This window comes from Rhyacophila brunnea, unplaced genomic scaffold (genome assembly GCF_057557595.1).
Source record: "Rhyacophila brunnea isolate RB1 unplaced genomic scaffold, BYU_Rbru_1.0 scaffold_24, whole genome shotgun sequence".
NCBI lineage: Eukaryota > Metazoa > Arthropoda > Insecta > Trichoptera > Rhyacophilidae > Rhyacophila > Rhyacophila brunnea.
In genome coordinates this window covers 11202118-11223374 of record NW_028232904.1, presented here as the reverse complement: position 1 = coordinate 11223374, position 21257 = coordinate 11202118, and the positions used below count along the sequence as shown (strand labels likewise).

Sequence of the window (21257 nt, the reverse complement as noted above, 5' to 3'; positions counted from 1 at the left end):
TCGCCTACCGTAACTCAATTTGGAGAGCGCTTATGAGCAGGTATTAAAAAAGCCAATAGTTAAAATTTGTCGCAATTAAGCATGGCAGTCGTAGCATAGTGGTAATGCACAGGGCGGTATACCCAAGAGACGCAGGTTCGATCCTGCCGGGTGTCTTACTTTTTTCAAAAAGAGATTTTTTCTATTGGCTATATTTTCCCATGAGTGTTTTCAAAATTATGTATGTTCAATAATTAGAATGGTACATTCTTAAAATCTTGTGAATTATTAGTTGAATAAAAGAAATAGTTAATTTCTTAAGGTATGTCCACGATATGTAGGTATCTATACTGCTTGTTGGAGCAGAAACAGTGTTGTACATTTCTTCATCAATTTCTAGGCAGCTGTGGCTACAGTATGGGCTCTGCGACGTAACACCTTCGCTGAACCGGAGGCCATCGCGTGGACGGCGTGTGGATCAGTGGCCAACCTCGCCTTGTGTGCGCTCTCATGCTGGAGATGCTTTGCCAATAATTATCTTCATTGGGCAGCAGTGTGCACTTGGCTTCTGCTGAACGCTCAAGGTTGGAACATTTCATATAACTATATATTGTATATTGGTCAGCGCTCGAAATGGAAATGTTTATAAACCGGAGCGCTCGACAATTTTCTGAAGATATTTACATAGTTATCAAATTTTATACGCATTTTATAAAAATACATGACTGTGTTAGATTTTCTATTATGTGGCCTATCTAGCTCAGACGGTTAAAATATGTTTTCCACGAGACGGAGCAATAATTTTACCGATTTCACGAACCGGAACGGCGCTTCGGTGCGTTTCGGTCCATTTCGAGCCCTGTAGTTGGTCATTTACGTAGTTGAATGAGTGTTTACGAGAAATTTTTAAATTATTAATTATCAATTAGATGTCGTAAGTCACTTGAAGAAAATGTCATCATTGACACTATACATTTGAGGTATTGGGCATACTGTGTGATTTTCTACAAAACATAAATAAAGACGCCTCCAAACCAACCGCCCCGCACCATACTCGGTCTTAATCAAGCGTATCACGTGTGTGAAGCACCAACTGTTTTTTTTTGCGAAGGGTAATGTGTCAGGAGCAGTCACCCAAGTACCGAGGTCACAACGCTCCCAATTGATTGAGTTTAATATGGCAATGTCTCAGGAGCAGATACCCAAGACTGAGGTTACCATGCTTTCAAGTAGGCTTTGATTGAGTTTACTGATTGATTAACATTACTGATTATAAAAACTATGTGAAGAGATCTTCACTTCCGCAATAAGACAGCAATTTACAGGTTACATCCTTTGGACACAACGTGTATTCAGTCGTGTACAACATAATTATACAATATAACTTATTTTGAGAAAACTGAGGGTTACGTCTTTTTCCTTTCTACAGTCGATATTATTAAGATCCTTTTTTTTTGATAAGATGCAGATCTCCGACCTGTAAGTTAGTACTGATTACTGATAGTGATATATTTGTGGGAAGCCTTGATCTAAAATTCTAAGGTGTCTTGTACCGAATGTAAAAATCTTGTAAAAGTTAGAAGCATTTATTTACCAATGTGATTCTCCTACTTCACCAAATATTAATTAAATCTATATTTTACGAATCTGTCGTACTTTTATTTTCTAGGATTTGTGGGTGAAGGGATTGGCTTTACACCCCGCGAGTATCTTGTGTGGTACGTCCTCTTCATCGTGTTTGTCCCTTACGCCATGCTGCCACTTCCTCTGCGCTGGTGTCTTCTCGCTGGAGCAGTTACAGCAGTTAGCCACGTAGGAGTTACAGCTGTAGCCAAGATCAGCAATCAAGCAGTAAGGACAATTATTATTAAATTTTATAATACTATTTCTGTAATATTTAGGTATATTTACCTCACTTAGTATACTTACTTCCTTGTCTCTCTTCATACCTTGCGCTTCGTCACTGAGTGTAGTAATCAACGAAATTACACGCGTTTTCAACAATCACCTTCCATCTTGAGTGATCCTGCGCTGATCTTCCAGGCCAAAAAAAAATTTAACGACAAATTTTGGAAATTTCATTCAGATTGACGGTCGAGAGTTTTATTTACCTCTTCCGGCCATAAAAAGAAGGCTTTTTTCTAGAGAAATTCCCTTCAGTTTTTTTTTTAAATTCCGGTTGCGGTTGGCAGCTTAGACTAGTGAGGATTTCTCGAGAATCTCGTAGACTAGTGGTCGGCAACCTTTTGACTGGGTAAAAAATTCAATTTAAAAAAAATATTTGGTTAGTGGGTAAAAGTTTACGAATTTATTTTATAAAAACATACATATAATATATATATATAATATTTTTATTGGTGGCTTCCTTGGTTTTGATTTTTTTGGCAAGTTTTTCAACATTTGCCAAATAAGTAGTTGTCTTAAGTCGAACACAGGAATCTAGATTTTTTGGTTTTAATTGATTTTGCAGAGTATTCTGGACACATTTCATTTGAGAAAATGTTTGTTCACAACAATTATATTATGTTTAACCAAATGCTGATAATAGAGCAAAAAATGCAAATTTTTTTAAGCATGAAAAATGTTGTGGCAATGACGCCCAGCATGATGATATTGCATTCATGTGATCGAGGTCTGTGTTTTCAAGATGCTGGCAAAGATCTTTAAATTTATATGTCCATAGAACTGAACATTTGAATTGAATGTTTTCTAATTCCAGATTATTTCATAAATAATTTTATAAAAATAATAATTTGAAAAAAATATTATCATGTTATCTTGGCGGGTAACTCAAAATGTTGTAGTGGGTAATTCAATTACCCGCGGGTAGTAGGTTGCCGACCAATGTCGTAAACCATTTCTCAAGAAATGAGAAATCTCGAAATTTCGAAAAATTTATTTCTCGAGATTCGAGATTGGCCTTTTCTAATTATTTCTCAATCGCAAACTCTAGTACCACCGTATAACTGCACCTATCCAGCGGTTGTCCACTCTCCGAGCATCATTCAAGCCCATTGCAATTTCATCTAATTCATTGGTTATTTTTTTGTATTTTGTATGTTAGGTTAAGTTATCATCGTCACTGTTCTGGAAGAAGACACTAATTCGAAAAAATGATATATTGAGTTAGTTATACCAAAATGTTCCTTATTTCAAACTTTACTGTCTAGAAACCTTCTTAATAAATGAACAGTATTCATTTTAAAGTCATCCTTTTTACGATTACTTAATAAACTCACATGATAGACCATTTCAAACATTTTAACTACTTCAAAGTCAAATTACTCAAAACTAGTATTCTCCAGTTAATGTGTTCTGCCAGAACAGAGACGTCATGTTCTTTGCGCTACTAGTAATTTGAATGTCTGTTATGTTAAGGGTCCATATTTCACATGCATACAGGAGCACTTGTGGCACAAATTAGTGGAAACAATATTTTTATAAAATTGTCACATTGAAGGACGATGAAATGTAAAATGTAACTTAGAATTATTTATTAATAGTTCTGTTCTACATTCAAATGACGCCGTGTAAAGTTACTTGAAATCACATAATGGAAAAGGTTAGACTTAAAACATGTATTCCTCTGAAATCTCCAGAGTGATTTTTACACGTAAATAATAAATTTTTCCACTGTTCTTTCACAAGAAGTAAAAACTACAATAATTCGTAATAATTCCGGCTCCCCGCGGTGCAATTTTATGAGAAAAAAACGTATTACGTAGGCATGTTCCCTTAAATAATGCTAAAAGAGTTTTTGTTACATACTTGCCAGCCTACAAAAAAACATGCTACCGCAGAAGAGTGGCAGCGGGCTGTATTTTTAATATTTTGCAAGTGGTCGTAATCTTGTCTCATCTGGGGAACAATTCTTTTTTATTTAATATACGTGCTGCCAGAGTTTATAATACTGTATTATACTCGTGTCCAGTGGCGGCTCGACGACTTTCTAGGTGGTGGGGTGTAGCCATTAATTCAGTGGTTTCCAAACTTTATGTTACTACGCCTCCCTTACAAAAAAATTCAATCTTGGCGCCTCCCCCCTCCCTTCATTCCATTATATAATACAGACACATTTTTACGTCTACAATTATTAATTTAATAATACAAACAATGAAAAAAAACTCAATTAAGAAAATAAACAAGGTTTACCATTTATTCATTTTTAAATTTATTTGTTTTTCATGCTATTGATGTACTTATTTATTAGCACAAAGTGCTATTTTTCTACTAAATGGGCCTGCATTGATTTATTCACTCAATTTTACCCAAATAGACAAGTTCAGCAATAAAATTATCGTTCCTAAACAAATTTGTCTCTTCAACATGATTTAACCATTTTATATCATTGTTTCATGAAATAGCTAACGCACTTCACAGTTAATAGTATAGAAGTGAGGTATAATAAAATTAGTTTCCTACACAGATTTCCAAGCAACATAACTTTTAAAGGAGGGACTGTTTATTTATGTAGTTATAACTAGCGGCCGTTTTATGAACTATGCACTTGCAAACTGCAAACCTGTGGCTACATTATTTGTGTTAAACTTTTCGCGCCTTCCTCAACGACAGTCCGCGCCTCCCAGTTTGGAAATCGCTGCATTAATTATTAAATATACACACCTCCCTACTTTCTCATAATAAATTATGTACCAAGCCACTTAGGAGTATTTTTTTAGAATAAATAATATGATTATATGAGTCGTTACTTAATCACACCTAAAAAGAGTGCTTAAAAATATTAACTTAAGTCTATAATAATAATTATAGATTTAACATTATCAGTTTTGAACAACGACATACAGCGAGCGGTTTTACTTACCTAGGGGTCATTTGATTCACTCCCCAGTATGCGTATACCAATGACATTATTAATGGAATTTCCAGATGCTTCGTCCATATTAATGTCATTGGCGTATACTAACGATAATGCATTCACATCCTTTGTAGAACGATATTTGTATCACGGCGACGGGCTGGGACTGAGTAACCCCACCCCGGCAGTGGCGAAGGGTGGAGGTAGGCTGTTAAGATCCGCCATAAATAGTGCACATTAAACTTTTTCATACATACATATTTGTTTTCATTGAAATAAGACTACAATTTACAGATAGTGTTGGTTAGATTTTAAAATTCAATTAAACCCTGAGAAACCAAGCCATAATAGATAATAGTCAAAAATTACATGTCTATCTATAAAATATCTAAAATTATGCAATTAAATCATACGTAACTTTGAGTATTTTATAGATAGAATAATATTTTTTATTTATTATAGTTTGGTTTACGCAGGACTTAATGAATTAAAAAAATGAACCAACAATATGTGTTATATGTATTTTTAATCCAACGAAAACAAATAACTATGAATGAAAAAGTGTGCACAATTTTGTCGTATCGCCCAAATTAGACCAAATCTATTATGGTTTCGTTTAGGCAGGGTTTAATTGATTTTTAAAAACTAACTAACACCATCTGTAAATTGTAGTGTTACTTCAATAAAAACAAATACATATGACTATCAAAGTTTAGTGTGCACTATTTATAGCGAATCTTAACAGCCTACCTCCACCCTTCGCCACTGCACCCCGGTCAGCAAAAAATAGGCGCCATAGCTTTCCTAATGTGTACATAGGTGTCACCGTGAAATAGGCCGTATTTAATTTAATTAATTATTTTAATACCGCGTAATCATCATTGTGTTATTACATAGTTTACAATCATTGCTTTAATTTCTTTTATTTTGTTAACTGTCAATTCATGGTGGAACTGCATTGTATTGTTGTTTTTATTTAATAAAACGTAATTTTTTTTTGTAGTACTTATTCCACTTTTAATCAATATATTAATATATTGATTAAAAGTGGAATAAGTACTACAAAAAAATGCGTTTTATTAAATAAAAACAACTATCATTGCTTTATTTATTTGTGTAATAATAATAAATATTTCTATTAAATTGCGACAGGTTTAGATGGATAAAATAAATTAATTAGTTCATAACAATGATAAAAATAGTGGACGTGTATTTTTGACATGAAAACGATGTGGGGATGGTCCCTACGAACCTTTAAGGTAGAGCCGCCCCTGCTCGTGTCTACTTGTAGTGTTTTTTTTATATTTCTGTTTCAAAAATTGTAATTTTGCATGAATTACTAAAGATAAGAAAGAGTTAGCTAAAAACACTGTTAAAACTGTAGTTTTTTGTTTGGGGGCGTAAAGATCTTTCCAGGGCACCGCAAAATATTTGAATTTTCGTGTGCTGAATTTTCGAATGCATCGTTTTCTCTCCCTCGGCGTCGCTCTAACTACGTCATATTTTCTGTCAAAATTATCGAACTTCATGTTTATGTGGTAGGTACTCGTATGTTTATAAATACACAGTTAATAAAACTACACATTTAGTTACGAGGCTATGGACAGGCTGGGGCACTGCATTGCGAGTTACGATAGTAGTGCTAGTTATTGACTATTTACGAATGCAATGCGGTAACATGCCCACAATAAATGAATATATATTTTTGATTGTACTTTAGTATATTTCATTCAAATCAATTAACTTACTAACATTTATTTGAATATGAATCAATCATCATTTTCTATAAAAAGTTTCCCATATTAGTATACTCGAAGTATGAGCAATAACTAGCACTACAATAAAAATTATCAGTTTCGTGTCACGGTCTGACTATTAGTGAGATTTGGTATATTTATTAAGGTGATTCATCAGTGAAACGGCAAATAATTTCCAACCATAGGGGCGACGAAATTTTGCACTCGCTCCCATTCGGAGAGAGAATGTAGAGCTGGGAACACGTCATTTTGCTTCGTGATGGCGACGGCCGTAATAATTCTTAAATCGTGTAAAGATGACTTAAAACGTGACCAATTTACTTTAAAAAGAAAACATGTCAATGAATATATTATTATTGTTACTGATAAAACAATAAACAGAACATTAAATGGACACATGTTGGATTTATAAGACAAATTATATTTGGTTTGACATGCCTCATTTGCACCCGCGACCCGCAATCCGCGCATCGCCTAGCGACGATCTTTTTAGACCGTGTCTCAACTAAGGTATGGCCTTAAGGATATACCTCAGCTGAGGCATGGTCTAAAAAGATCGTAACTATGCGCAGCGCGGATTGTGCAAATGACGCGAGCCGAACGAAATATAATTTGTCATAAAAATTCAACATGGGTCCTTTTAATGTTATGTTTATTATTATATTCGTAATAATAATAGTATATTCATTGACATGTTTGCTTTTTCAAGTACACGAGGAACGTTTTTTAGTCATCTTTACAAGATTTAAGAATATATTCCTCCGATGTCATCACAAAACAAATTGACGTGCTCACACCTCGACTGTCAGTCTCCAATTGGCGACGACGACTGCGAAATTTCGTTCCACATACTATTGAAAATTATTTGCCGTTTCACTTCTGTACGCTCATAATGTACTACCATTTATTTCAATATAAAACACTCATCATTTTCTACAAAAAGTTTCCCAAATTACACTCGAAGTATGAAAAATAATCAGCACTACAATCGAAATTAACAGTTTCGTGTCACGATCTGACTATTAATGAGATTTGGTATATTTATAAAGCACTTATAACCTTTTGCAGGATGTCTCGTGTTCAGTACGGCAGCTGGTCGCCAACGCCCTTCTGTACTCCGCAGTCAACTTCGCGGGGATGTACACCAAGTATCTGACGGATCGGGGACAGAGGAGGGCGTTTCTGGAGACTCACAGGGCCATGGAGACACGCTGCAGGACGCAGGAAGAGAATGCCAGACAAGAGAAGTTATTGCTTTCAGGTTTGTGGGGAAACCATTAATTACCTTTAAGTCTCACTGATTGTATTTATTAAATGTATGTAGTAAGATCATTTTTGATGACGAGAAAAGATATGTCATCATCATGATACAAATAGGTTTTTTAGAATCGGATTTCCTACGTATTTCTTAGTACAGTGATATACATTACCCCTCACCATGGCCCCCACATCATGAAGCGGGCTCCCAGGCCACGATATTTGGCGTGCCCCCCAACCTATCGCTAAGGTTGAGGGCAGTGTAATGTTCTATAGTATGCCCACGGTGGCCTCGCGGCATAAGCGTTGGATTATCATGCCATGGGTCCCAAGTTCGAATCCTGGGTCTGGCAAGTACACATATTGTTTTTCAATATGTATGTGAGTCAGGGTATGGACCTAATAGGTTGAGCAAGTGGCTGACATCCATTTCTCGTAAAATCAAAATCTGTTAATACAAACATCTACTCTGTGGAGGCCCATATGATCCTATTAGGATCGGACATGATCGAAGAATGTTCTATAGTAGTGTTTCCTAAATGATATTCCGTGGAACTCCAGGGTTCCGCGTAAAATAAAGGGTATTCCGTGTGTATTTTTTAGTGATTTTTCGTATTTTTAAATAAATCAGCTTGAATTATTGTCGGCACCTAGCATCATATTATGAAGCACTGAGCGTGACCCACTTTTGTGATAGCCAAGTTACATCTGACCCTTCACCATGTTGGATAAATAGTCATTTTCATTAGTCAGGAGACACTAAAAATAATTATAAAATAAAATAAACTTTTTTACTATTAGAGCTTATAAATTTACCGTGTGTTTATCTCATTTAATTAGTTGATCTGCCACGTTGGGCCCCTCCTGAGCCCGGGCCCCCAGGCTAGTGCCCTGTCAGCCCCCTCTTTGTGGGGGCCATACCCCTCACACTACAGCATCGGAGTATAAACTCCCTTAAACCCGCTGCATAGACAACTTCATGACGTTCGGTGGTTGTAGGTGGTAACGAAGAGCTAAGGACGTGTGGAACGATCTAGCGGATGCTTTCATTCAGTAGTGAATCAATCCCGGTTGATGATAATGATTTCCCAAAATTACCCAAATTTTAATTTTGACCTATTTAGAGCACGCACACGATTGCCGAGCGGCAGCGTGTGGCTTATAATGTCAGGTTCTAATCCTGGATCTGGTAAATTCACAATAATATATTGTTTTTTCAATGTGCGTTTGAACCCAGAGTATGGGCTTTATATGTTGAGCAAGTGGATAATATCCATTTAATAGTAATGTCCAACAAACGTCTATTAAAACAACCCCGTAAACGGTGGTGTTAATGTAATGTAATTTAGAGCTTTTTTTAACTAAGGGGGATCCTTATACCAGCAGAGGCACCTAGCGGAAAAATATGAAGCTTACAATTTTGAGACATTTTATTGATAATTTACAATTTTAACTGTATTAATTAATAAATATGTATCTGAAAACACTAAAAAGAAAAATATTTTTTTCAAAGTCAAAGATAAACTTACAATTAATTGTAAAAAATCATAATTTGTTACATATTTATCTCCTCAATTACGTTATTATTACATTATATTTTATAGTCACATTTATTATTAAAATTTTTTTATTAAGTTTTCAATTTTTTCGTGTGTAGATTTTTGACTAATTCATCGTTTTAATATTTTTTATATTTATTTTAAAAACCATCGATTTTTATAAAAATATAAATGTATTTAACTTGAAATCCTTTTTATTTATATCAAATCGAGCTTCAATATTGGGACCACACTTAAAATAAAATTTAAAATTATCAAAAAAATGACTCAAATTACAGGCTTCGTATTTTTCCGCTAGGTGCCTCTGCTGGTATAAGGATCCCCTTTTAAATAATATAGTAATCGTTTTAAGTTATAATACAATTAATTGTTAAAATTATGCATTCCTTATCCGCAGTTTTACCAGACTTCGTGGCGAAAGAAATGATTCGAGACATCGCTCATGAAGAAGAAAAAGGGTCCTTCGAGCCGCACCAGTTCCACAAAATTTACATCCACAGATACGAAAAGGTTTCCATACTCTTCGCTGACATCAAAGGATTTACAGGTGCCTATTTGACAAATACAAATCTTCGTCATATTTGATATTATTTCAGCGTCTATAGGAACCTAGGGGCAGCAGGTTATATGAAAGTATGGTGAAGCAGGCAAGTATGGTGAGGCAGGCTGGTAACTTATTTCATCTGGAGCGATTGTACACTGATATTGTTGCTTTGGCAATTGTTAATTCAGTCCCTTTCTTGGGTTACATGTAAATTGTACGTAAAATATTTCACCGTGTTCGCTGTGAGCTTTCTTATCGAAAAGAGATGACCGTATACTATACGGTCTCCAATTTTATTAGATTCAATATGAACATTAATTCAATTTTCATGGCTGATTTGGCAAATTCATGAGTTCAGAATGAAAACCTAACCTAAGAAATAATACAGTATATCGGCTATTTTCAAAATTTGTTTGCTGCTGGCTTCCTATAAAGTGTTGTTGGGTCAGTACTGTGGTACTCGATGTGTGGGTTGAGGACATTTGTTGAGGATGATGATAATGAAGTCTACGATGTAGCAGGGTGAGATTTATTAGCAGCGTATCGGTACAATAGTATATTATACAATGATAGTACATATAATCTACTGAGATAGTTACGAGCTAGGTACTTGGATTCGAGTGACATTTAGATAAATTATTCTTCGTTATTTATACAATAAAAAGTAATACATTAACACTAAATTCTGGTACATAATCATATTGGACTAGTTATAGAGTCAGCGTTTTAAATCGAGTAGCTTGTGAAATATTATTTATTATTACAGTCGTAAGAAAATATGATATCATGAAAAATGATTATTCGGCTAATACACCATAATGATATAATGTGCTGTGATATGATGTAATAATATACCGTATCTAATATCGCCAATCAACTTGCTGATCTAGCTAAGAGTTGTTTGCTGGAAATTGATTCGCTGGGAATATATTATTGCAGAATAATTTGATACATTAAACAATAGATATTTGATCGCTATTATACTACAGCTACAGTGTTAACCGACAAGATCCGTGTTTTATTGACATGAATTTTATGTCATTATTATACGACCCAAAGAGGTTGGACGATCTTTAATATACGGCCATATATTTCACTTCACGGTGAAGTATGATACGGCGAACTGTATGCGTACAAGTTTCCGGACACGGCTTTCTTGATGGTGTCACACCGTCTGGAACATTCCTAACGTGTGATTTCAGCTCACTTCATTCACTGTCCAGGTATTGCTCTCATTAATAAGCTATCCTTCCTTCTATGATTCATGCAAATTATTGCTAATTACTACCCCAGTTGAGGTCTCCAATTTAGCCAAGGAAAGACTACCAACATTGTAATTCAATCAAGGTAATGCTATTATAAATAGGTATATCACATTACCGTGAAGTTCAAAGGTTTTTACACGAAACAAGACTAATCGCGGAGTGAAAGAAAATGGGCTTGATTTAAATATTGTAACCATAACAATAATCATATTAGCCCTGTTTAATCCATTCGCATGAGAAGAAAACGCATCTGCGTATATTCGTGGTTAAATGTTTCCACTATAGGCCTCAACAATCACGTAAGTTCCGTATGGTGGACATCCAAGTGCAATCCTATTATATAATATTCGTTTATCTAAAGCTACCAATTGTTACAGAGTTGGCAGGTCGCTGCAGTGCCCAGCAGCTCGTCAAAGTACTAAACGATTTATTTGCGCGCTTCGACAAACTTGCTGCAGTAAGTAAACACAATAAACTACTATTTCTATAAAAGTAACTTTAGCCAAAATGGGAGACTTTCCACGTGCATTGCATAGTGATAATACACCAATAATCAACACTCGTACATACTGTGGTAAGGCCGCCATCTTGGAAAATGACGGACGGCTTTTAGTTTATTAGACATAACTCTTTAACGGATATAAATATGGTAAATTGTTTCAAATAAAAGTTGAAAAAAATTAACAAAAACATACTTTTAACAGGAAAATCTTAAAAACAGATTTTTAAAAAAAGACATTATTTCACTGTAAATCTTTTTTTTACGACCATGTGCGATCCTACTAGATGGGCCTCCACAGAATAGAGGTTTGTATTAACAGATTTTGTTTTTTTACGAGAAATGTATGTCAGCCACTTGCTCAACCTATTAGGTTCATACCCTGACACACAAATTGAAAAACAATATGTGTACTTGCCAGATCCAGGATTCGAACCTGGGACCCACGGCGTGATAGTCCAACGCTTAACCCGTGCGGCCACCGTGGGCGTTAAATCTTTACGGGCTATTTTTTATTTAAAATGGCTGAATATTTTAAATCGGTTGCTATTTTCCAAGATGGCGGCAGTAACACTCTTGCTGGAAACTAGTGGTATTCATATGCAAAGCTTCCCCATGAGAAGAATAATTATTACTTAGGGGCAAAACATTTAGAGTTTGTAAACGATGATCTTATAATGTCGTGGGTCCAAGGTTCGAATCGTGGATCTAGCAAATACACACACATATGGCTTTTCAATTATTATTTGTGTTTGGAGTCAGAGTATGGACCTAATAGATTGAGCAAGTGGCTAACATTCGTTTCTCGTAAAAACAAAAATCTGTTAATACCTACAAACATCCACTCTGTGGAGGCCCATATGATCTCTAGGATCGGATATGGTTAAAAAAGATCTACATTTGATGCCTCCCCCTCAATAATGATCTTTGTTACATTTGGACATTTTGAGATAATCAAATAAAACTATTTTGTTAAGAAGAAATTATTTACAATTAAAAAGCCTCTCCTGAATTCTTTAATCACTTATTTTTATTCATCTTCAAATTTTCCATGCGATTTTTTCTCTGTGAAGTCTATTTGCATACGCAGAATGAATAAGAACTCTCGTGCCATCCTCAATTTTGACAGACGCATAGATCATTATTCTAGGGAGTAAGTCATGTGACTTAATGTTGCTAGATCAAAAAAAAATATGCCAAAACAGAGGCAATGTGATGTAGATCATTTTTGCATATTATTTAGTTCAAAACTGCCAAAATGTAACATAGATCATTGAATTAGGGGCGGCACACTTACCGTTTTTTTTCAGACGTATTCTGCAGGCACCAAACTAGAAGACAAGATAGTAGATGGGCCGGGTTGTACCTGCGGGCGTGACCACTAAGATGTTGAACACATCCTCTGGGATTGCCCGCTTATGGAACTCGAACGAGCGGAGCTGTTTGCCAGGGTCCGTCCTCACACGAGCCCAATTGGTCATGGAGATCTGATAGCAACCGAGGCCAACTTTGCGGCATTCGAGAAATTTGCAGCGTCGTATGGGGAGCGGAATAGTTCCGACTCCTCTGTTGACTCATCCATTTCAATTGGTGACACTCAGTATGCGGGTACACAGGGCGCTTAACGTCAGCGGACAGCAGAGCCAGTCCAAAAAACAAAAAAAATCTTTCTTAACTTTCTTCTTTAAGCACTACGGTGCATGGTTGCAGCATCAGTCCCGTGCGGCTTCGTCTCGGGACGGAATGAGCACTTAAAATCACTTCTCTCAGACACGTTTAAAGCATTATGGAAAGCGGCCGTGCAAATCCACGGCTGTGCATATATGACGGGTGGTGGTGAGAACTTTAACGTAAGATCATTATTGAGGGGGAGGCTTTATTTCATGAAATATTGATTTAAATAATAATAAAAAAAACAAAGATCTGAAAAATTTACAACCTGTTTAGTACATTGCTCGTGGCAGTCAATTTCTCTGTAAATTTCATGAATATCAGATTTCAAATTGAGTATTACGGGAAAATGGTGAAAACTAATGTTGAATTTTCCAGGAGAACCATTGCCTGAGAATCAAACTCTTAGGTGACTGCTACTACTGCGTGAGTGGTTTACCAGAAGCTCGCGTGGATCATGCACTGTGCTGCGTCGAAATGGGACTCCACATGATACGAGCCATAAGGGATGTCAGTCACTGTACACAGGTCCAACAACATTTAAATGTATTTATTTTTAATAACAGTAAATTAATTTTTAGATTATGTGTGTATTTAGATGCCGGACAATATCCCGAAGGCATATATATTTTATTTTATTTATTAAGGAAACAAACAGTTACATATTGATTACAAAAAATTAAAATATAATAATGAAAAGTTATTGCAACCAGCAAAGTTTCCATGTCTACATTATAATATAGTTAAGCCTAACAAGATAGAGAGTAAGAATAACATAAATATAAATAAATTACATAAGAAAATTACATGAGAAAAATGAGGAAGAATAATGAATAATTAAATTATATACAAAAAAGTAACATAAAAAAATATAAATATACCTATATATCTATTTATACAAAATTTTGGAGATAGCGCGTTTAAATGAAACAGGTGAATTATTAAAAGGATCAACGGTGGAGAAATACATATTATAATTTAAACAAGAGCGCCGAATAAAAGAGTTTTGTGCATGATTAGAACAGCTACGACTGATATGGTACAAAGTTTGGTTTCGCGTAAATCTTGATGGACAATGGAAACCCACCCCTTCGAGTAGGTTTGGCGAGTCAACAAAACCATTGATAATTTTAAAAAGAAAATATTGATCAGATATAGAACGTCGACTTTCCAAAGATGGTACCATAAAAGTTGCAGTGGTCGAAATAGAATTAGATAAATCATAACAGTAAGCTTTAAAATTGACGTGCTTACGAAATATTATATTATAATTATAAATATATTATCGCAAATGCCTGAAATCTCGAAAAAGGATATTAATATGTGAATTGGGGAGAGAAATTCTTCATCTTCTTCTTAGTCTATGCCCGCTCTCTATGCCAAGTCTTGACGAAAATAAAACTGTGTGTGAAAAAGCACTTATACCTACATAAAAATAGCCATATTTTTTTATTGATTTTTTAAGTTGTTGGAGGGAGCGGGGGCGGGTTAACTATCTCTAGCAAGACGTGACATCGACTTCCATATTTATCTTTAGATTCTAGTCGCTTCAACTGTGGAATACCGCACTTTTCCAAGTACATTCCTAATAACAAGACACTTTACATTTAGATTCAAGTAATAAAATGGCCTGCATGTATAACCTACGAGTTATTGCGAAAGCAAACATTGGATGGCTAACATGGATAACACAGGCTAATCACGAGGTCCTGACGAAGGAGAGGTAATATTCCATTTACTTAAATATTGTTTTCCGTTTCTGGGGGAGAGGGTCCGGACCCCCTGGCGTAAACAGATGAATCTAATATATAAAAATTAATATTTGTGTGTTTGTGTATTTGTGTGTTTGTTTGTTCGTATTTAATGCGCAGCCATACCGTTCATCCGATTGCGATAAAACTTTGTAAACTTATTGCTTGCACTTGAGGGAAGAGTATAGGCTATACTAATATATAAAAATGAATGTATGTCTGTCTGTATGTCTGTCTGTCTGTGTGTCTGTCCCGTATGCGTTCCTATACCATTCCTCCGATTGCAATGAAATTTTGGTAAGTGGTTGTATGCACACCCATGAAGGTTTCTGAATTAGGAAAATCCTCACTTCTTCTTCTTCTTCATTCTATTTTCTTTTATTCGTATGGTTCCTATACCATTCATCCGATTGCAATGAAATTTTGGTAAGTGGTTGTATGCACATCCATAAAGGTTTTTGAATTAGAAAAATTATCATCTTCTTCTTCTTCTTCATTCTATCTTCTTTTATTCGTATGGTTCCTATACCATTCATCCGATTGCGATGAAACCTTCGTCAGTTGTTGTGTTAACACCCGCAAAGGTTTCTGAAATAGTACAACCATCTTCTTCTTCATTTTATCTTCTTTTATTCGTATGGTCCCTATACCATTCATCCGATTGCAATAAAACTTTCGTCAGTTGTTGTGGTAACACCCGCAATGGTTTTTGAATTAGTACAATCATCTTCTTCTTTTTCTTCTATTCTATATTCTTCTATTCGTATGCGTTCCTATTCCATTCATCCGATTGCAATAAAACTTTCGTCAATAATTGTGCCAACACCCGCGAAGGTTTCTGAATTAGTACAACCATCTTCTTCTTCTTCTTCTTCATTCTATATTCTTTTATTCGTATGGTCCCTATACCATTCATCCAATTGCGATGAGACCTTCGTCAGTTATTGTGGTAACACCCTCAATGGTTTTTGAATTAGTACAACTATCTTCTTCTTCTTCCTTGGTTCCTATACCATTCATCCGATTGCAATGAAATTTTGGTAAGTGGTTGTATGCACATCCATGAGGTTTCTGAATTAGAAAAATCATCATCTTCTTCCTCTTCTTCATTCTATCTTCTTCTATTCGTATGCGTTCTTATACCATTCATCCAATTGCGATGAAAATTTGACCAGTTGTTGTGCGCAAGCCCGCGAAGGTTTCTGAATTAGTACAACCATCTTCTTCTATTCGTATGCGTTCCTATACCATTCATCCGATTGCAATGAAACTTTGGTGAGTTGTCGTGCGCACGCCTGCGAAAGTTTCTGAATTAGTAAAACCATCATCTTCGTCTTCTATTCGAATGCGTACCTACATCATTCATCCGATTGCAAAGAAACTTTGGTGAGTTGTCGTGCGCATGCCCACGAAGATTTCTGAATTAGAAAATCATCTTCTACTTCTATTCTTATGCGTTCCTATACCATTCATCCGATTGCAATGACATTTTGATCAAGTGTTGTGCCCTTGCCCGCAAAGGTTTCTGAATTAGTACAATCACCTTTTTCTTCTTCTATTTGTATGCGTTCTTATGCCATTCATCCGATTGTGATGAAATTTTGACCAGTTGTTGTGCGCACGCCCGCGAAGGTTTTTGAATTAGTACAACCATCTTCTTCTTCTTTTATTCGTATGCGTTCCTATACCATTAATCCGATTGCAATGAAACTTTGGTGAGTTGTCATGCACATGCCCACGAAGATTTCTGAATTATTATTATATAAAATACAAAGTTTGTTGTTTGTTTGTTCCATCCAATTTTGATTTTCTTTTACTACATATTAATAACATTAATAACGTTTTCATATTTTGGATTAGATTTTAATTTAGTGTTCTTATGTTTGACCTTTACTCCTATTAGAATTATTTTCATATTGCCATATTGTATTACACAGATATTTTAATATTAAAAAAATAATTAACTCTTATTATTTTTCAAATATCTAAGATAAATATAACCACAAAGTGACCCTGTGCGAAGCCGGGTACTTCAGCTAGTATTATATAAAAACTGTTCGAAAATTGTATTTAAACTGCTTACGAATATTATCCTGTATAAATATTCTTGGTCAGAGCTTTAGAGATTTTTTGAAGCATGTGGACACCACGTGGTGCATCCAACAATGTCTGTCATTCGTCAGCCTCTTGCAGTGTATTATATGAGAATTTACAAATCGTTATGTAGTTTTCTCATTGCTACGCGTAACACAGACAGAGACGTCCCGTAGGGGTAGGCAGATTGAGCGTCGCTTGGGGGCGGCAGTTACACGAAGGGCGGCAAATCGAGGAGAATCATACGGTATATAATATAGAAACAAATGTACCTAAGCTTAGTAATAACGGAAAATTTCCATTAAAAAATTCAACTCACTGGTTGGAAAATTAGGTACTATAAAAGTTTTAATATGACTATAATTTTTGTCGAGTTCGCGATGTCTAGTTAACTTCCGTTGTCCCTAGTGAACAGCAATGGCACGTGAAGGTTTGCGAATTATATTTGAATTAGGTATAGGTAACCTATTAGGTAGCTGGTAGTAAGTACATACTTACTTAATTTTGTGTAAAATGTTTGCCTGTCACTCGCGAGTTTTGGAAGTTCCCGGGTGTATTTTTAAATTTATCTGAAACCGTGAAATCGTCTATTAATATTGTCTATTTAAAATACAGAGATAGCATTTAAATTAAATTAAGTGGTATATAAATCTTGTTAGTAATGTATCCATACAACACATTTCTTAGATATTAAAGTCATGAAAGGATGATAAAAATACTCTGTAAAAAATGTGGTGGCATTTTGGCGCTGCGGGCGGCATTTTGTCTAGGGACGTCACTGAACACAGATTACGAAACGCTGCTATAATTCTTGGTCACGGAAAAATATGCAGGATGCCTTTATCATCTTCCTATCATTGCAGCATCCGCCACAGTCATCAGTTCTCAATGCGTATTTTTTCCTACAATAATAATGTTTTTTGCACCATGCTTTTCAGGTGGACCTTGATATGAGGATCGGAATCCATAGCGGATCTGTTTTGTGCGGTGTTCTGGGCCTGCGGAAGTGGCAGTTTGACGTCTGGTCCTACGATGTCACTCTTGCGAATCAGTTAGAAAGCGGAGGTATTCCTGGGTGAGTCATTACGCTTGCTTATGTTGCGGATTAATCGTCTGACCACGTGTACGTGAAAACCATTTGACCTTGCGACACAATGGATGAGAATTTGAAGTGAAAAAATTCAGTTACATGAAATTTATACGTATCACATTTTTATTATATTTCATGATATTTTTTTCCGACCATGTCCGATCCTAATGATCCTATGGGCATCCACAGAGTGGAGGTTTGTATTAGCACATTTTATTATTACGAGAAATGGATGTCAGCCACTTGCTCAACCTATTAGGTACATACTTTGACTTATACACAAATTGAAAAACAATATGTGTACTTGTCAGACCCAGGATTCGAACCTGAGACCCACGAAGCTATAGGCCGACCCTTATTTCATGATTTACCTACTTATAAAAATATATACTTAAATATATTTATTCTTTATAACAATACAACAGACCAAGAGACCCAATGACAGTTAAGTAGTGTACAGTAATAGAAGTGAAATAATTATAAACACCCAGGCATTGAGAAATTCACATAGATATAATATATTATTAATACAATAAATACAATATTATTGTGACCTTACTGGGAATTGTACCCGGAGCCCCCGGATGAAAAGACAAGAACCTTACGCACTTGACTACGAGGGTCACCTTTTTGAACTTTGCGCGTTTTATCTAACAGGAATCTATAATGTTACTCTTGGTTTTAAAATCTCTTTTTAAATTCAAAATTCAATAAATTATGTATGTTAATATTATTTATGTATTTTTTCCTGCTAGGCGTGTTCACATATCTGCAGCTACATTGGAATGGCTGGGAGGGGCATACGAAGTAGAGCCAGGAGGTGGTGGTGAAAGGAACGCATACCTACGGGAACATGGCGTGGAGACATTTCTGGTGAAGCATGCTGAACCGCTCAAGCCACGAAGACGAGCTCCTTCAAGACCAAGGTTAAAAGAATAACTAAAAATTATATCTTAATACCAAAAATAACGATATGGACTTATATTGCTTAGTTACTTACATACTACCATCATCATCGAAGTAGGTAATAGATGTCGCCAAACTGGTAAAAAGGTAACGGGCCAGATATTTTTCTCGGCTAATGGATAAATGAAGTCATTCGTTGATAGCAATGGGGGCACTAAACCCGTCTCACTGGATTGACGAAATAACTAAAATCAACATTAATGTGTTACAGCGGAAAACTTAGGGCCATAATGAATTGAGAAAGTTTAAGGAGTTCTTCAACCATCAGTGGATGAATCAGGGCTTATGATAAATATTAATTTTCATCATATTATTAACACAATATTAATTTGTTGTCGATATTATTTCAGTTTATTCACCCCGAAGCTGTGGAGCGACGAAGAAATGGCTGTAAGGGTTGCCAGAGGAAGAGTGTCCACCGTCACGGTAGAAGAAGAACTCACCACTGACTGGACACCAGAGCGACCTTTTGAAAATGTAATAATAGTAACTAGTAACTGTTATATTCGTCCGTCCCTTATTAAGATCGAGAAGTTATGGGTTGTGATCGAAGTGTATACCTAATATATATGATGGTTTATTAAAGTTTACAATGGCAACAGTTCATACGGTGAGTATTTACTGTAGCGAGAAGTACTTCAAGTGTATCCGTTTTTAGAGATGAAGACAGATATTCGACTGAGCTGAACTTAATGACAATTTTGGCTGTAGTATGGAGGATGGGTGACGTGACGAACACCTTCATCCGCCAATTATAGATGAGCAGAACCATGGCCCCCACAAGGGGGGGGGGCTGACAGGGCTCTTCCCTAGGGGCCCGGCGTGACGAGTCGACCAGATGAGTGAGATAAACACAGACCACAAATTTGCTCTAATAGTAAAAAAAGTCGCCTGCGTCGCTATTTTACTTCAATAATTAAAATATTTGATTGTACAATTTTTAGCTGTGTGCCGATACTCGACAACTCCATAATTCAAATGGATGTACATATTAAAAATACAAAAAAAATCGCTAAAAATACACCTTAATTTTACCGCGTACTCTATTGAAAACGCTAACGCAGCGCGTCACACTGCCTTTACCCTTAGTGATAGGTAGGAGGGCCCACCAAACATCCTAGCTTGGGGGCCCGCTTCAGGATGTGGGGCCATGGGCAGAACACATAAGTCGCAAACAGGGTGTCCGATGGACAAGTGCAACAAGCCAGTAGTACCCGGCGAAAATAAGACGACTGAAATTCTGCCCCAAGATACGCAGGATTGATGAAATATTAAGATTCAGCGGAATAACAGAAGAACCGAGAAGAATAGCGAGAGTTTGAGGAGGTCTTAATCCAGCAGTGTACTGAAACTGATGAAGAAGTAAAATAAACTACCCCTTTCATACAAGCCTAGTAAAGTTTATATAATCGGACATTTTCATTTTGTTTTATAGTGCTATGGACCGTGTGGAAATGATAGAAACGGCGAAGGGGATGGTGATGATGTATGCAATCGTCAGGATACTTACAGAAGAAGAAGAAGTGTAAGGATTGGCTCCACAGAAACGGAGACGGTGCAGACTGTTCAACTGACAACAGCAGAACAAGTAAAGTATTCCATGTATTTTTTTGACATTACTATTTAATCTAATTTACTAATTAATGAATAAATATGTAAGCTAAGCTGTGATTGGCCAATATTATGAACTGGACATATCCATTTTGAAATAATGTAGGCAGTAGAATAGGGCGTGATCAGATGGAAAATCCAAAGCGGCATTATATTTCCTATCCCAATAATTAATTCAAATTCATTTTTTTGTTTTTTACATACTGTAAACATTTTGAATTATAAATTTTAAGTCTTACAATATGATATTTAAAAACAAAGAATAGCATTAAAACAGTGTAAAGAAGAAATAAAGATATGCAGTATGACAAAAAACAGGATGAAAAGTAAAATAAAAGGTACAAATATTATAAAAAAAAATATAAAGCATGGAAGCACACCGAATGACCTAAGTGGAC

At 35.7% G+C, this 21257-nt stretch overlaps 1 protein-coding gene across 1 annotated transcript in view; it reads left to right on the top strand.

The window, feature by feature from the left end:
- Ac78C (adenylyl cyclase 78C) overlaps positions 1-21257 on the top strand; it is a 234437-nt gene that overhangs the window by 198156 nt on the left and 15024 nt on the right. Inside the window, exons 9-18 of the mRNA XM_085951588.1 lie at positions 380-563; positions 1649-1830; positions 7621-7813; positions 9766-9915; positions 11555-11634; positions 13726-13875; positions 18131-18267; positions 19038-19208; positions 19599-19725; positions 20684-20836. Coding sequence (XP_085807714.1) covers positions 380-563; positions 1649-1830; positions 7621-7813; positions 9766-9915; positions 11555-11634; positions 13726-13875; positions 18131-18267; positions 19038-19208; positions 19599-19725; positions 20684-20836 — 1527 coding nt within the window. The remainder of the gene's footprint in view (positions 1-379; positions 564-1648; positions 1831-7620; positions 7814-9765; positions 9916-11554; positions 11635-13725; positions 13876-18130; positions 18268-19037; positions 19209-19598; positions 19726-20683; positions 20837-21257) is intronic.